The following is a 15,521-nucleotide window of genomic DNA, read 5'->3' as shown; positions in this document are numbered from 1 at the left end:
AGAATCTAATAATTTTTACTATTTTTTTCCGATAACATAAAGGAAAATTTGTTATCGTACTAAAAATTAGAAAGAAGCTACTAATTTTTACTACAGGTTCTGGAACAGACCAAATATAATTTATTATTAAGCTGGGTACACAATGTCAGTTTTGAATGTCGATATTTCGCAATTATCGATAACTGTCAAACCGTCCAGCAACCACAAAATATTTTGCGGTTGCATGATGAATGACAAACATGAACGGCCACACTAGCAAGCAACAACAAAGCTGTCATTCAAAACTGACAATGTGTACCCAGCTTTAAATAGATATCTGATGCTCTGTCCCAGAACCTTCAAGAATCTACTAATTTTTACTACGATAAGAAAATAGTAAAAATTAGTAGATTCTTGCAGTTCTGGAACAGACCATGAAAGAAGGATACATATTTTTTCAGTTCATATCAATTAACTTTACTCGTCTTTTGGCTGAAACTTTCTTTAAAATCAGTAAACAAAACTATGAAAATATGTATCATGAATTGTGTACCATGTCGTATGAACGGGTTAATTCGTGTACGTAATTATAAGAACGAACGACGTGATTCAAATGCTGGTATGAACATGGCATTAAGCTTGGTACACATTTGGTCTGTTCCACAACTGCAAGAATCTACTAATTTTTACTATTTTCTTCGATAATATAAAGGGAAAATTGTTATAGTAGTTAAAATTATAGATTCTTGCCGGATCTGGAACAGAGCAATTGTCAGTTTTGAATGCGATATTTCGCAATTATCGATAACTGTCAACCCGTACAGCAACCACAAAACATTTTGCGGTTGCATGATGAATGACAAAAATGAACGGCCACACTAGCAAGCAACAACAAGACTGTCATTCAAAACTGGCAATGTGTACCCAGCTTTAAGGGGAGTACACACTATCAATCAAAAATGACAGCCACCGTACTTTTAGGACAATTTTCCGGCAAATAAGAACTTTTATTTAGCGAAAAACCTTTTAAATACAATATATACGGTATTATTTAGATATTACAAAAGAAATTTTTCAGTTAGGCTTTGATATTCACGAAATTGACCTCGATGACTGTCAGTTTTGCTTGTCGCTGTGTACTATATATACTTAAAGCTGGGTACACATTGTCAGTTTTGAATGACAGCTTTGTTGTTGTTTGCTAGTGTGGCCGTTCATTTTTGTCATTCATCATACAACCACAAAATATTTTGTGGTTGCTGGACGGTTGGACAGTTATCGATAACTGCGAAATATCGACATTTAAAACTGACAATGTGTACTGCTCTTTAGGGATACGCAGTGAAATGCAATAATCGGTTTTTCGATTGTTCGGTTTTCGTGAAAAACTTAAAACTCGACTTTCGGTTAGTCGATTATTTGAGAGCTTACTAAAATTCTACTTTAGATTATTCGTTAACCGCCGAAACCTGATTATAATCGAATATAAACGACCATGATGTATATATGTATAAAAAGTACGGCCCATTCCGCGGTAGTCGTCCACGATTAATAGTCGACAACGAATAATAATGGAATATGACTAAAGCGTGGTACACACGATCAGTTTTGACTGTCGATTTTTCGAAAATATCGATAACTTTCAAACTATCCAGAAACCACAAAATATTTTGTGGTTGCCTGATGACTAACAAAAATAAACGGCCACACTGGCAAGCAACCGATTATTTGAGCAAAACTGATCGTGTGCGCTAGAGGTGGCAAAAATTCGATGACACTATCGATAAAATCGATTATTTTTTAAAAATTATATATCAATAGATAGTCTTGCCTGTCGATATTATCGCAACAAAAATCCCCAACCTAAAATTCACTGAAATAAATAGAAATTTCGCTGCTTTTCGGTTTTGTGAGAAAGTAAGTCCGTAGTTACACGTACACATTTTCGGAAAAGTAAAATGCATTTTTTTAATATTTTTATAAAATAAAAGCAACTGTTTATTCTCCTTTACATTTCTGTGAACTACTTGTGCAAAATGTCAAAAAAAGCATTGACATTTCCGCCATTTTCATATCCAAATTAATGGTGTTGACAACTTGACGATAATATCGATAGCAATCGATATTTTAAAATATTATATCGAAAATATCTAATGTTGGGAATATCGATGGTTTGCCAGATCTACTAGAGCTGACAAAAAAACGATGGCATTATCGATAATATCGATTATTTAAAAAAATTAATATCGATAGATAGTTTCGTCTATCGATATTATTGGACTGAAAATCCCTAACCTAAAATCTATAGAAAATACGCGGTTGTCTTTAAGACAAAATTGTAAAATTTTCAAAAATTGCGATTTTGGTATTTTTGTGTGGTCTCTTAGGGTGTTCAATTGGGCCATGATATTTTTTATGGCCAAGTAAATCGGTATGTTAGTAAATAACGATACCACGTCGAAGGAAACTAAGATATTGTCGTCAACCTTAAATAACTTATAACTTAATAACTCGGTCTAACCACCCGTGAAACGTAGCATAGTGGTTGAATGTGTGGGACTTCGGTGGATTCCTAATTTTTCAATGTACCTATTAGGTCTAAATAGCTCAACTCGAAAGAGAATTAATTCAAATATCACTCTAAAAATGACCTTCGCCTTAATAAGGCAAAACAAAAAAAATGATTTCAGCATGAGCCAGGCTGGGATTTGAACCTGGGACCCCAACAACCAAGTGACACGGTTGCAGGCGTCTTAGCGTTCTAAGCCACCATCAACTTGTCAAAGATTCCGATGACAAATATTGATGATCAAAATCTTCTGATAAGAAGAACAAATAAAATAAAGGTGGAAAAAAGCTGCCTTAGTATTTGTAATTGAAAAATAGGGTTACCAGCCAAGTCGGACTATAGGAAAGGTTTGGAATTAAATGACTAACATTAAAAAAAAATAAATAATTCGAATATACAAATTTCGAATGATTTGTGATATAAATGCTAGTCTCCAAGCTTAGCCTTCGTCCACCCACTAAAAAAAAAACACCATTCAATATGCCTGATGATCGGTCTAACCACCCGTGAAACGTAGCATAGTGGTTGAATGTGTGGGACTTCGGTGGATTCCTAATTTTTCAATGTACCTATTAGGTCTAAATAGCTCAACTCGAAAGAGAATTAATTTAAATAACTTAATTTAACCCACAAAAATTATTTTCTTTTCTCTAAAGGGGAGTACACACTAACAGTCAAAAGTGACAGTCAACGTACTTTTAGGAAAATTTTCCGGCAAATAACAACTTTAATTTAGCTAAAAACGTTTGAAATACAATATTTACGGTATTATTTAGAGATTACAAAAGAAATTTTTCAGTTAGGCTTTGATATTCACGAAATAGACCTCGATGACTGTCAGTTTTGCTTGTCAATGTGTACTATACTTAAAATATATCTCTGACACCCAGAGATATCCGCCAAAACAATAAAATGTATAAATTATGCATCTAATTCCATAAATTGTACGGTAATACACACATTTCCTTGGGGTGTATGTAAACTTGTGTCCCTATAATTGTTTGGTTATTGTAAAATTTACCGTTATTTGTACTATGGAATATACTTTTGTTGTATTAAATATTGTTTATTAGTGAGAAGAAATAAAACTGCATACTTGGAATTTCATAAAAATCACTACTTACCCTAAAATCCGAGATTTATGGTTTGTATGTAAACTTTTGTCACTAACTGTATGTAAAAAAAGTACGGTTCATTGCGCGGTTTTAGCACACCCAATAGTCAACTACGACTAATAGTCCACGATTAATAGTTGACAACAAATAATAATAGACTACGACTAAAGCGGGGTACACACGATCAGTTTTGCTCAAATAATCGGTTGTTTGTCTGTGTGGCCGTTCATTTCTGCCAGTCATCAGGCAACCACAAACTATTTTGTGGTTGCTGGACAGTTTGACATTTATCGATATTTCCAAAAAATCGACAGTCAAAACAGTAGTCTTGGGCAATCTCGTTCATTGAGCGGATCGATCTTTTTCATTCCGTTCACCAAAAAGATCCGGGTCGTTTACTTCGTTCGTTGGCTCTTTTTCGTTCAACAATACATTTGACTGTATTATTTTGAAGTCGTTCGTTCTCTGCAGCATATGACTCCCTCGTTCTTTTGAAAATGTTCGTTCACGAATGACACAACTGTTTCTTGCTTGTTTGTGTGCTAATGGGGGTGGTTTTGTTTCTGAACGTAGTGGTGGTGGTTTTGATATGAAAGAACCAGATGAACGAATGATGCAATAGAAAGATATGACCGAGATGTGCTACTGAATGAGGTGAGTTACTGAGCGAGAGTAGCTCTCTGAATCATTGTTTGTTTTGTGTGGAAATTTGTGCTGTTTCCGCTAACGCAGCGTTTGTTTAGAGTTTGACTGTAAAACCAATGCTACTAATTTTGTAAGCAGCAATGACTCGTCCATCGGGGATCTAAATGAACGATATAAAAGAATGAGCTGGGTACGGATCCGTTCATTCTTTTCACGGAATCGTTCCTTTGAGCCGGTTCGTTCATGAACGACGCAACTCTACAAAACAGATCGTGTGTACCCCGCTTAATGGTTGACTACGAATAATATGCTGTGTGTTCGTTTACTTACAATTTGTACAAATTGTTACTGGATGTTGTTCGTTTACTCTACAGTACCATGCAAAATACCTTAGTCGATTACAAGAAGTTACTGGATTTGTACAAATTATTGAGTAAACGATGGTCTGTTCCATGGCAGAACTACCAGGTAGTGGTATCACACCAGCTGATCGAATATGAAAAGTCAAATCCCTTTATAAAAAATTATTTTTGTTGTAATTTCCCCAACAACATAAAGAAAGTTTTGACATAACATATTCAAAATTTTACGATGCCACTACCTGGGTAATTGTGCCATGGTCTGTTCCAAAACTGCATGGTACAATAATACAGGTAGCATAATCATTCCAGCTGATGGTAACATAATGTGTCAATTGCATAGAAATGTCAAACTGTACAGAAACAGGTAGATGTATCTCGAAAACAGAAAACAAATAAACCTAATGTTATACATGTAAAAAATCCGCATTTGTTGTGTTTTGTATGAGAACTTAATTTACAATAACTTATTTTAGCAGTTCAAGTTCGATCAGCAGGTATTTTCTATTTCGTCAAACAAAAATAACTGCGGGAACAACTTTTTCTCGGAAATGTTTTGTATGTATCTACCTGAATTGGCAGAAAAGAAATTCGCCCCAAAATTTTTTTCGCCTCTGTTTATAAATATTGACATTTAAAATCTTTGTTTTTCTTTGAATTCGCTTGATGGAGGACCTATAATTAAGCCATGCACTAGAGCTGGCAAACCATCGATATTCCCAACATTAGATATTTTCGATATAATGTTTTAAAATATCGATTACTATCGATATTATCGTTAAGTTGTCAACGCCATTAATTTGGAGATGAAAATGGCGGAAATGTCAATGATTTTCTTGAAATTATGCAAAAGTAGTTCACAGAAGTGTAAAGGAGAATAAAAAACTGCTTTTATTTTATAAAAAATGTAAAAAAAAATACATTTTATTTTACCGAAGAATGTGTACGTGTGACTACGGACTTACTTTCTTACACACACATAGCCGAAAAGCAGCGAAATTTCTATTTATTTCAATGGATTTTTGGTTAGGTGTTTTTATTCCGATAATATCGATAGGCAAAACTATCTATCGATATTGAATTTTTAAATAATAATCGATATTATCGATAGTGCCATCGATTTTTTGCCAGCTCTACCATGCACGATATATTTGGTCTGTTCCAGGACTGCAAGAATCTACTAATTTTTACTATTTTTTCCGATAACATAAAGGAAAAAATGTTATCGTAGTAAAAAATAGTAGCTTCTTGCAGGTTCTGGAACAGGGCAATTGTTGCTGGACGGATGGACAGTTATCGATAATTTCGAAAAATCGACATCCAAAACTGACAATTGGTATGTTCCAGTACTGCAAGAATCTACTAATTTTTACTATTTTTTCCGATAACATAAAGAAAAACATGTTATCGTAGTAAATAATAGTAGCTTCTTGCAGTTCTGGAACAGAGCAATAGTTGACTCCGTCTTCCGAAAGTCGATTAAGAATAAGCGATTATCCGGTTTTCGCACAATCAATAGTCGACTACGACTTTTAGAAATTTTACGGCTAATAATCGATTAACCGAAATCGATTTTACGTATCCCTATGCCAGTTGTTGACAAAAATCTGTGTTTTTTGTGTTTTTTTATTTTCTGCACAAGAAAATCAAGCAAATATTGGTGAAGATACGGCAAAATAGTTCGCCAATCAATAAAGTCCAATACAATAATTGTTATTTTCACAATCGCTTGGAAGGAAAAAAACTAAACCCAATTATAAGGAGTACTTCACAACAAAAGAACAACGCGCCTGAAAGCGCTAGCATCATTATCTATCAACATTAAGCTACCAGCTTCACAAACACCTCTACAATTCCTTTCCTTGATTGCAAAACTGCAAACCAGACAACACACACACCTCAAACATGGATCAAATGTTAAGTCCTGGGTTTTCAATTCCCAGCATTGGAACACCCTTACATCAAATGGATCCCGATCAGCAGATAGTTGCCGCTAATCCTGTTTATCATCCACCAGCTGCTTTGACACAACAACAACAACATGATATGAATCCAAATAATCATCATTATGATTTAAATTCCATTATGGGTGCATCACCAGCACCGGCTACCTCGAGCAGTGGTGGTGGTGGTATGGGTGTTACGAATAGCAATACCACAACATTAGGACAACATCCAACGCTGCCAGTACCCCATAAACAAATGCAATCATATCAGCCATCATACCAAAGTTCAATGTCCTCTTCAAATGGTGCTATGGGCAGCAGTAGCACAACAGGAACGACAACGACCACGGCACCACAATCCCTGATGCAACCTCAAACACCACAAAGTCTTATGTCGCCTATGGTACCGATGAGTGATCGAACCACAGATAATCTAAGCAATATACATCAGACCATGGGTCCAGCCACACCCATGACACCAATGACCCCGGGGTCGGCGGATCCTGGCATTGTACCACAATTACAGTGAGTATTCAAATGGCGTTTTTTCGTACAATTTATTAAATGTTTATTTTTTTGCAGAAATATCGTCTCCACTGTTAATTTATATTGTAAATTGGATCTTAAAAAAATTGCTTTACATGCCCGTAATGCTGAATATAATCCGAAACGTTTTGCCGCCGTTATTATGCGTATACGTGAACCTCGTACCACGGCCTTGATATTCTCATCGGGTAAAATGGTGTGTACGGGTGCCAAAAGTGAAGATGACTCCAGACTGGCGGCCCGTAAATATGCTCGTATTATTCAAAAATTGGGATTTCCGGTAAGATTTTGAAAGTAAAAAAACTAAACTCTCGGGAAACATAAAACTTCTATAGGTTTTCTATTTAGAGAAGACTTTTAGAAGGCATCTTTTGTCTATAGAACTTCTCTTAAAATGTGTTATGTCTGGGGAGGCCTTCGTGGAGTCTTTTGGCTGTAGGAGACACTTTAAGGTGCCATATTGTACCACAGAAGTTCCCTTAAAGCCGTACATCTTTAAATAATAGATCTGTTTAAGGTGTCTGCTAAATTTGGAAGACCCATGTAGGAGTTTCGGTATACACAAGATTTTTGAGAACAACATATATATATAGAACAACACTTGAAGAGTTCCTTTGTGTAGGCAAGAAACGTCTTCTGCCAAAAGAAGACCCTTCTTTTGAGGAGGTCTCTTTTTGTTCCTTTTTGATGAGATCTCCTATGTTGGACCACCATTTGAAGTAGTCTTCTGTCTGTAAAGGACCATTTTAAAAGGGACAAAGTTTTCATGATTTAATCTTTTTAGACAACTCTTTGAAAGCATCTTCTGCCTATAGAAGATTCATTGAAAGAAGTTTCTGACCATAGAAGCCCTTATGCATATTTTCTTCGTTTACGCAAAAATTTTTTTATACCCTCAGCATTTATGCTAACGAGGGTATATACACGTTCATACGGGCAAAATGTGCCTCATCGAAATAATGGTTGTAGACCCCAAGTATGTTTGGACGAAATGTGTTTCAGACAATTTGGAGTTGATTTAGCAATGTCCGTCTGTCTATCTGTCTGGCTGGTTGGTGCGCACGATAACTCTCGAACGGATGAACCGATTTGGCTTTCGTAATATTTTGTCCAAACTTAGTTTAGACTCAATCGGCCAACTCCTTCGGGTACCTCCCACACAAAATTTCGGATAAGTTCAGTTTAGGACCTGTTTTCGAATCGCTTTGATTTTTGTTGCAACAACTTGTATTCACTTCCCCCCATACGACGGTACAAGTTTCATCAGGGGCAAGTCCATACTACCTGAGAAAATGGCCGGAAAGGTGCAAAAAGCAACGCTATGCCTGAATAGTAGTGTGAGAGTCGACAGCTAATTATTTCAATAAAATTATGTACTTAAAGATGTTCTTTTAAATCAGAAATGTTATAAACAGTCATTTTGGTTCTCAAGACTTTTGGAAATGATGTCACTGTGAATGTAATGTAATATCATAATAATTGAAATCATAATACCGTGCTAACTTGTTCAACGATAAACGTGTTGCTGCAATTAAAAAAGAACATTCAAAGATAACTGTTGTTGGTCATTCGCTTTTGGATGCTTTCGTGTTTACTCTGTTCTTGTGTAAACACTGGAAATGCCTGCTGCTTCAAAGATTTTATGTGGCTCCTGTAAAGGTGCACTTGGCAAAAGTGGGAGCATTGAGTGCAGAATATGCTCCAGTTGGTACCATGGATCCTGTGTTAATATTTCGGACAAAGAGCTTGCTGCATTAAAATCGATTAAAAAATCTGTTTATATTTGTGTTGAGTGTGATCGTGGCCTGGATAGTGATACTGGGAATAGCCGCATTTCTAATGATATTCGATCTCTTAATAAGAAATTTGATGACTTCATCACATGCAATCAGAATGAACAAGTCTCAATCAAAAAAGCATTGGATGAAATAAAAACTGAGATGGCTTCATGTCTCAATGCTATGAAGAGTGATATAATGGAATGCAATAAAAGAATTGATGGAATTGCTTCTTATTCTTCAGATATTTTAGACCTACAGATTGAGAACAATATCCTCCATCGCAGGCTAAATAGGAATGACATCATGATAAACGGATTACCGGAAAACATTACCGACCTCGTGAGTGTGGTTGTTTGTTTGGCTGAGTTCTATAATGTTCCAATTTCCACTCATGACATCAACCACGTCTGTTATGTGCACAACCATAAGATGTTATTAATAAAATTCAACACCGTGCAGACACGAGATGCAATAATGAAAGCCTATTTTAAGGAACGTCAACTTAAAGTCTCTGATGTTATTAAAAGTTCTGGCTCTGACATTGAAAAGCGTGTATATTTGAACGATCATTTTCCTCCTGCTGCTTCAAAATTAAACTTGGTGTGCAGAAAGCTACGGGACAAAAAATTGGTTGCAAGGTTTAAGATTCTGAATTTTGATAAACCCAAAGCGGTACTTATTCTCTCTGATGGAAAAAAGGTGACTCGGGACTTCGATGAGTGCTCGGCGCTTCTAAACAATGTTGCTGCGGTTTAAATAATTGGAATGTTTTTAGTTTATTATCTTTAAGTGAAATAATTATACATGTATTTTCCTATGATACTGCTTTCGAATCGGAATGTGTAGTAATCTCTGCCATATATCCGTGTGAATCGTTTCAATGAAATTTCCGTTTATGTCTGTCCGATTAAAGAAAGAAAGATTAAAGAATATTGCCTTCATGTTTAATGACTGTTATACACCCATTCAAAAGTACATCTTTCGTATGTCTGTCTGATCGATTGTTGAGTTTTGACTGGTTCATTATGCTCAATATATGAATATGCATATCTCCGAATTCGTTATGGTGTTGTAGATATTAGTCGGTGGTATCGACTTTTGGAAATTTGCCATTTTTAATATAACTTTTAATTTAAACTTGAGTGGTTATTTACTCCTACTTAAATTTTTGATTTATATTGTATTATTGATTTATACTGAAAGGTTAGCTGTTGTTATTGAAGTGTTAATGAGTTATAAAATTGATTTAGTGATTATTAATTGGTTCCCCACAATATTTACTTTGTTTGGGTATGATGTCTTTTAATTTTGACATTGGTCCAATAGTTAGCAATAATATGTATTTGAGGTCGGTTTTGACACCATTAAATGGAAAGTTTAGAGTAGGGCATTTAAAATGCCAGAGTATTAGGCCATCGAGAAACTCGGTTAAATTTAATGAACTTAAATCAATTTTATCAGGTTCGGAACTGGATGCATTTGGCATTTCTGAGACTTGGCTTAAGCCTATAGTTTCTAATCGTGAAGTTGACGTTCCGGGTTACAAGATTTACAGAAATGACCGCAGGTCCATGAGAGGTGGAGGTGTGGCGATTTATATGTCAACTAAGTTCAAGCATAAAGTTGTTTTTAAGTCTTCAATTGTAGGAAAGTGTGAGTCGATATTTTTGGAACTGTACTCTGGCAATGCAACCATATTGTTTGGGGTAGTTTATCTGCCTCCTGTAGGAGATATTTTAAAGTTTGAGGAACAACATCACGACTTATTTCTGAAATACTCTAATATAATCGTTGCTGGGGATTTTAATTGTGACCTTTTCAATTCTACGCGTTCAGTAATTGTGAGAACAATGAGCTCAAGATTGAACTTGTCTGTCTTACACAATATAAAGCCGACCCATTTTGATGTTGTGCATCAAAGCACAAGCCTGATTGATTTTTGGTTGCTTAGTGATTGTAGCATGAATTATTACTCTGGACAACTATTTGTTCCCTCAATTTCACATCATGCGCTCATTTTCGCGTGTTTCGATGTTAGTATGAATGCAATGGAAGAAATTGTTGAATATCATGATTTTAATAGTATAAATTGGGATGGTATTTTTCAATGCTTATCGAATTTTGATCAGACACTTTACTATGCTACTGCTAATAGTGATAGCAAGTGCGAAATTCTTTCCAACTTATTTAAAGAGCTTTACTGTAATGTCCCTGTTGTGCAGAAACGCATTTCATCAAAAGTGGATGACTGGATTAACTCAAGGAACATTATATCTGCTAAATCTTTACGTGATTGCTCTTACAGGGCCTACTTAGAAAACCCTTGTTCTTCGAGGTGGAGGGTATATTGCAAGTATCGTAACAGAGCGAAAAGAGTTATGCGCAATGAACGATCTAAATATTACTCAATGTATTTTCGTAGCTTGGACACCAAGTGTCTATGGCGTGTACTTAGAAGGTATGGTTGTTCTGATGACAATGATGTTGAGAATAATTGTAATGCTGAGAATGTAAATGAGTATTTTGCCACATGTGTGACATCCGATGATACTGATAGGATTGACTTTGAACCATTCCGGGATACTGAAACTTCGTTTTCTTTTGCATGTGTTACCATGGATGATGTTATGAATGCTATTGGAAAAATTAGGTCGAAGTCTGTTGGTGAAGATAAAATATCTATTGAATTTATTAAAATAATTTTTCCTCATATTTCCTATATGCTGCTGAATTTGATTAACACTATATTGACGACTTCAGTTTTTCCGAAAAATTGGAAAACAGCCCGAATAGTGCCAATTCCAAAGTCAACTTTGGTACGGGGCCCCGAAGACTTAAGACCAATTGCCATTCTCCCTGCAGTGTCGAAAATTTGCGAGCACATTTTGAAAGAGCAGGTTCTGTTACGTACCAGTCGCCAGATTTTTGAGGGACAACACGCTTTTCGAAGTGGTCGTAGCACGACTTCGCTGCTTTTGCACCTAACTGAGTCCATAAGGAAGGATCTTAATGAAGATAAAATGAGCACGTTACTTGCGTTGGATATATCCAAAGCTTTTAATTCGATTTCTTATAAGCAAGTTTGATTTTTCTTATTCAGCCTGCAAAATGATAATGTCGTATGTTAGTGGAAGAACCCAATATGTTGAGATGAACGGAGTTAGATCTAGGACTGTCTCACTATCTTCAGGGGTACCACAAGGGTCGATCTTAGGTCCCTTACTTTTTATTCTTTACCTAAATGACCTCTCTGAATGTATTGATCTTAATGTTTGTTCATTGTTTGTATTTGCTGATGATGTGCTGTTGCTATTTAAGGCTCAAACTAATTGTATCGGTTACTTGGAGAGTACAATGAACTGTTGTTTAGATGACATAATAAGATGGACTCGATCTAACTCGTTACAAATTAACCCGCTGAAAACGAAAATTATGATGTTTGGTTCTCACGTTCAAGATATTGACATTTCTATTGAGGGTTCAAGAGTTGATGTTGTGGATAAACATAGGTGTTTGGGAGTTATTTTGGACAATAAGTTAGATTTTGGATTCCATATTGACAATATACACAGAAGAATCTATTTGATTTTGCGTAAATTGTACTCCACTAGTATTTATTTGCCTCAATGGGTTAGGACGAAACTTGCCCATGCACTGATGATGCCGCATATATTATATGCTTTAGAAGTTATATCTGGAACATCAGTAGGTAATTTTACTAAACTACAGCATATTATGAATACGATTGCTAGGTTTGTTTATAATGTTAATAATCGTGAACATATATCCCAGTTTGTTCTTAACTTTTTAGGCTCTTCGTGGAGTGATTATGTTAATATAAGAAATATCTTATATTTTTACAAGTTTATTAAAACGGGTGCACCTAGATCGTTGTGTACATTATTTACATTCTTTTCAAGTAGAAACCCACAGATCACCATCCCTCTAATTCATAACTCCGTGTTTGAAGATTCGTATGTTGTGCGCGTGGCAAGATGTTGGAACTACCTCCCTTTAGTTTTGCGTTTATTTTCACATTCGAATAATGCATTTCGGTTAAAACTTCGTGATCATTTGTCGGAGAGGAGAAGATTAGTCTAACCATTGCTCTTTTTCCTTAACAGAAACGCTATGCAGTTATTTAAGTTACATATATGTATCATGAATTATTTGTAAGTTTTTTGCACGGAAACGCACAATTCATATGTTTTAGGCTACTACATACATATGTTGCTAATGGACAATGTAACTTTCTTTTAATAATTTATCCTATATTTAAAGTAAATAAGGCTGGGGAGCCAATATCATGGAATTATTTGAATTATCAGGAATATTACAATGCTATGTAATACGTATATTAGGCCAAGAAGGCTTCTGTGTTACAAGTGAAGAAATAAATAAATAAAATAAAATAAAAAAAAAAGCCCCTATGACACCTTGTGTAGTGGTTGGAGCGCAAGATAATTCTCGAACGGATCTGTCGATTCGGTCAAAAATTTGGACTTCGTAGTATTTTATCAAAACATGGTTTAAATTCGAAGATGGGCTATATCGGTCCACTCCTTCAGGTCCACAAAACTTCAAAAATGTTCAGAAAAATTTTGCTATTGAAGGGAGTGACCGATGTAATCCATACTTTGCACATCCTAATATATCCACCAGATATACAGTCTGTCGCAAAAGTTAGTATACACCGTTGAAACCAAAATGTATTAGGGATAAATATCACTATAACTTATTGAAAACAACAAACAATTAGTTTTATTTGATAGACAAGAAGGTTGTCTTCTGTAATAACAATTAAAAGCGCGCAATATTTGCATACATTAGCAAATGTAAGGTTCGAATCCCAAAAAGACCAAAATTAATGTCGCAAAAGTTAGTATACAACGGAGAATCCTCGTGGAACTTTGTAAAAAATTCTTGATATTTTTGAACAAAATGAAACTAAATCTGTACTTAAGATCATAAAACGTATATTAATTGGTTTTAATGGCAGTTATAGTACTTATACTGTCAAGCCCAACGTACACTGGATCGTAAAATCCACAAAAATTGGTCATCTACAAATACAACAACTGTAGCGACAAAATTCCGGGTGTTATGTCTTGTTTATGAATTCTAAAGCCATGAAATGCTCAGAAATGCTCTAAAGTTTTAATATGGGGTGATCTTGGTCGAGTTTCGACTTGTCCTGTTTGAAAAAATGAGAATATCTTGAAGGAAACCCATACTTTTGAGGCCATTGTCCTTTTGAAACATGTAATAATCCTTAATCCTTACACATAAGGACTTTCCTTTTGAGTTAATTTTCTCGCAAATGTTATCCCTTTTCATATTCCGGCCAAAAGTAAATAGTAGGAGAACCTCAAGGTCCGTTGTAAGCCCTACAGTTATACTGTCCTACCGGCCTTTAGTAGTATCGGCCATGCTTCTCGTATCCCTATTGTCTAATGTACTACTAATGTCTAAAGAACTACTTCTAACTGATCCATTTAGTTGTATTTTGGTCCCAAGTGAAGCGAGCACAGCTTTTCAGAACGTTTTTGCACAATTCATGTGTTATAACAGCAGAGAAAGCTCTGTATTAAAATTTTAAATTAGCTATCATATCCTTCTGTGGTGGTGGGGTATCACTGTAGGGCTTACACCAGAACTTGAGTTTCTCCTACTATTTATTTTTGGTGGGAATGTGAAAAGGAACATAATTTGTGAGAAAATTAACTGAAAAGGAAAGTCCTTATGTGTAAGGATTAAGGATTGTTACATGTTTCAAAAAGACAACGGCCTAAAAAGTATGGGTTTCCTTCAAGAAATTCCCGTTTCTTCAAAAAGGACAAGTCGAAACTCGATCAAGATCACCCCATATTGAAACTTTAGAACTTTTCTGAGCATTTCATGGCTTTAAAATTCATAAACAGGACATAACACCCGGAATTTTGTCGCTACAGTTGTTGTATTTGTAGATGACCAATTTTTGTGGACTTTACGATCCAGGGTACGTTGAACTTGTCACTATAAGTACTATAACTGCCATTAAAACCAATTAATATACTCGTTATGATCTAAAGTACCGCTTTAGTTTCATTTTGTTCAAAAATATCAAGAATTTTTTAAACAGTTCCACGGGGATTCTCCTTTGTATACTAACTTTTGCGATATAAATTTTGGTCTTTTTTGGATTCGAACCATACATTTGCTAATGTATGCAAATATTGCGCACTTTTAATTGTTATTACCGATGACAACCTTCGTGTCTCTCAAATAAAATTAATTATTTGTAGTTTTCAATAAGTTATTGTGCTTTTTATCCCTAATACATTTTGGTTTCAATGGTGTATACTAACTTTTGCGACAGACTGTAGATCAGGACCGAATATGGACTATATTTGTCTACTCTTTCTGGTACCTCTCACACAAAATTTCGGATAAGTTCACTTTAAGACCTGCTATCGAATCAGTCCATATTTCTTGGGAAAACTGCCCAAAAGGTGTAAAAAACGGCTATGTCACCATATGTGGCGGTCGGAGAACACGATAACTCTCGAACTGTTCAACCGATTTGGTCCAACATTTGGTCT

The 15,521-nt window shown here is 35.4% G+C and overlaps 1 protein-coding gene across 5 annotated transcripts in view; it reads left to right on the top strand.

Moving 5' to 3' along the window:
- The window catches only part of Tbp (TATA binding protein), a 76,912-nt gene that overhangs the window by 59,669 nt on the left and 1,722 nt on the right, over positions 1-15,521 (top strand). For 4 of the 5 annotated variants that reach the window (XM_073971137.1, XM_073971136.1, XM_073971135.1 and 1 more), the window contains 2 exons: positions 6,310-7,138; positions 7,196-7,439. In XM_073971137.1, the coding sequence (XP_073827238.1) occupies positions 6,573-7,138; positions 7,196-7,439 (810 nt within the window). In that variant the 5' untranslated portion in view covers positions 6,310-6,572. Of the gene's footprint in view, positions 1-6,216; positions 7,139-7,195; positions 7,440-15,521 lie in introns of those variants that run through there. The other variant, XM_073971134.1, reaches the window with a different exon arrangement.

The sequence above is a fragment of the Musca autumnalis genome, unplaced genomic scaffold (genome assembly GCF_047663935.1).
Source record: "Musca autumnalis isolate F117 unplaced genomic scaffold, ASM4766393v1 scaffold_2, whole genome shotgun sequence".
In the NCBI taxonomy this organism is placed as follows: domain Eukaryota; kingdom Metazoa; phylum Arthropoda; class Insecta; order Diptera; family Muscidae; genus Musca; species Musca autumnalis.
The sequence above is the reverse complement of the archived record's forward strand: the minus strand, read 5'-3'. Positions and strand labels throughout refer to the sequence as shown.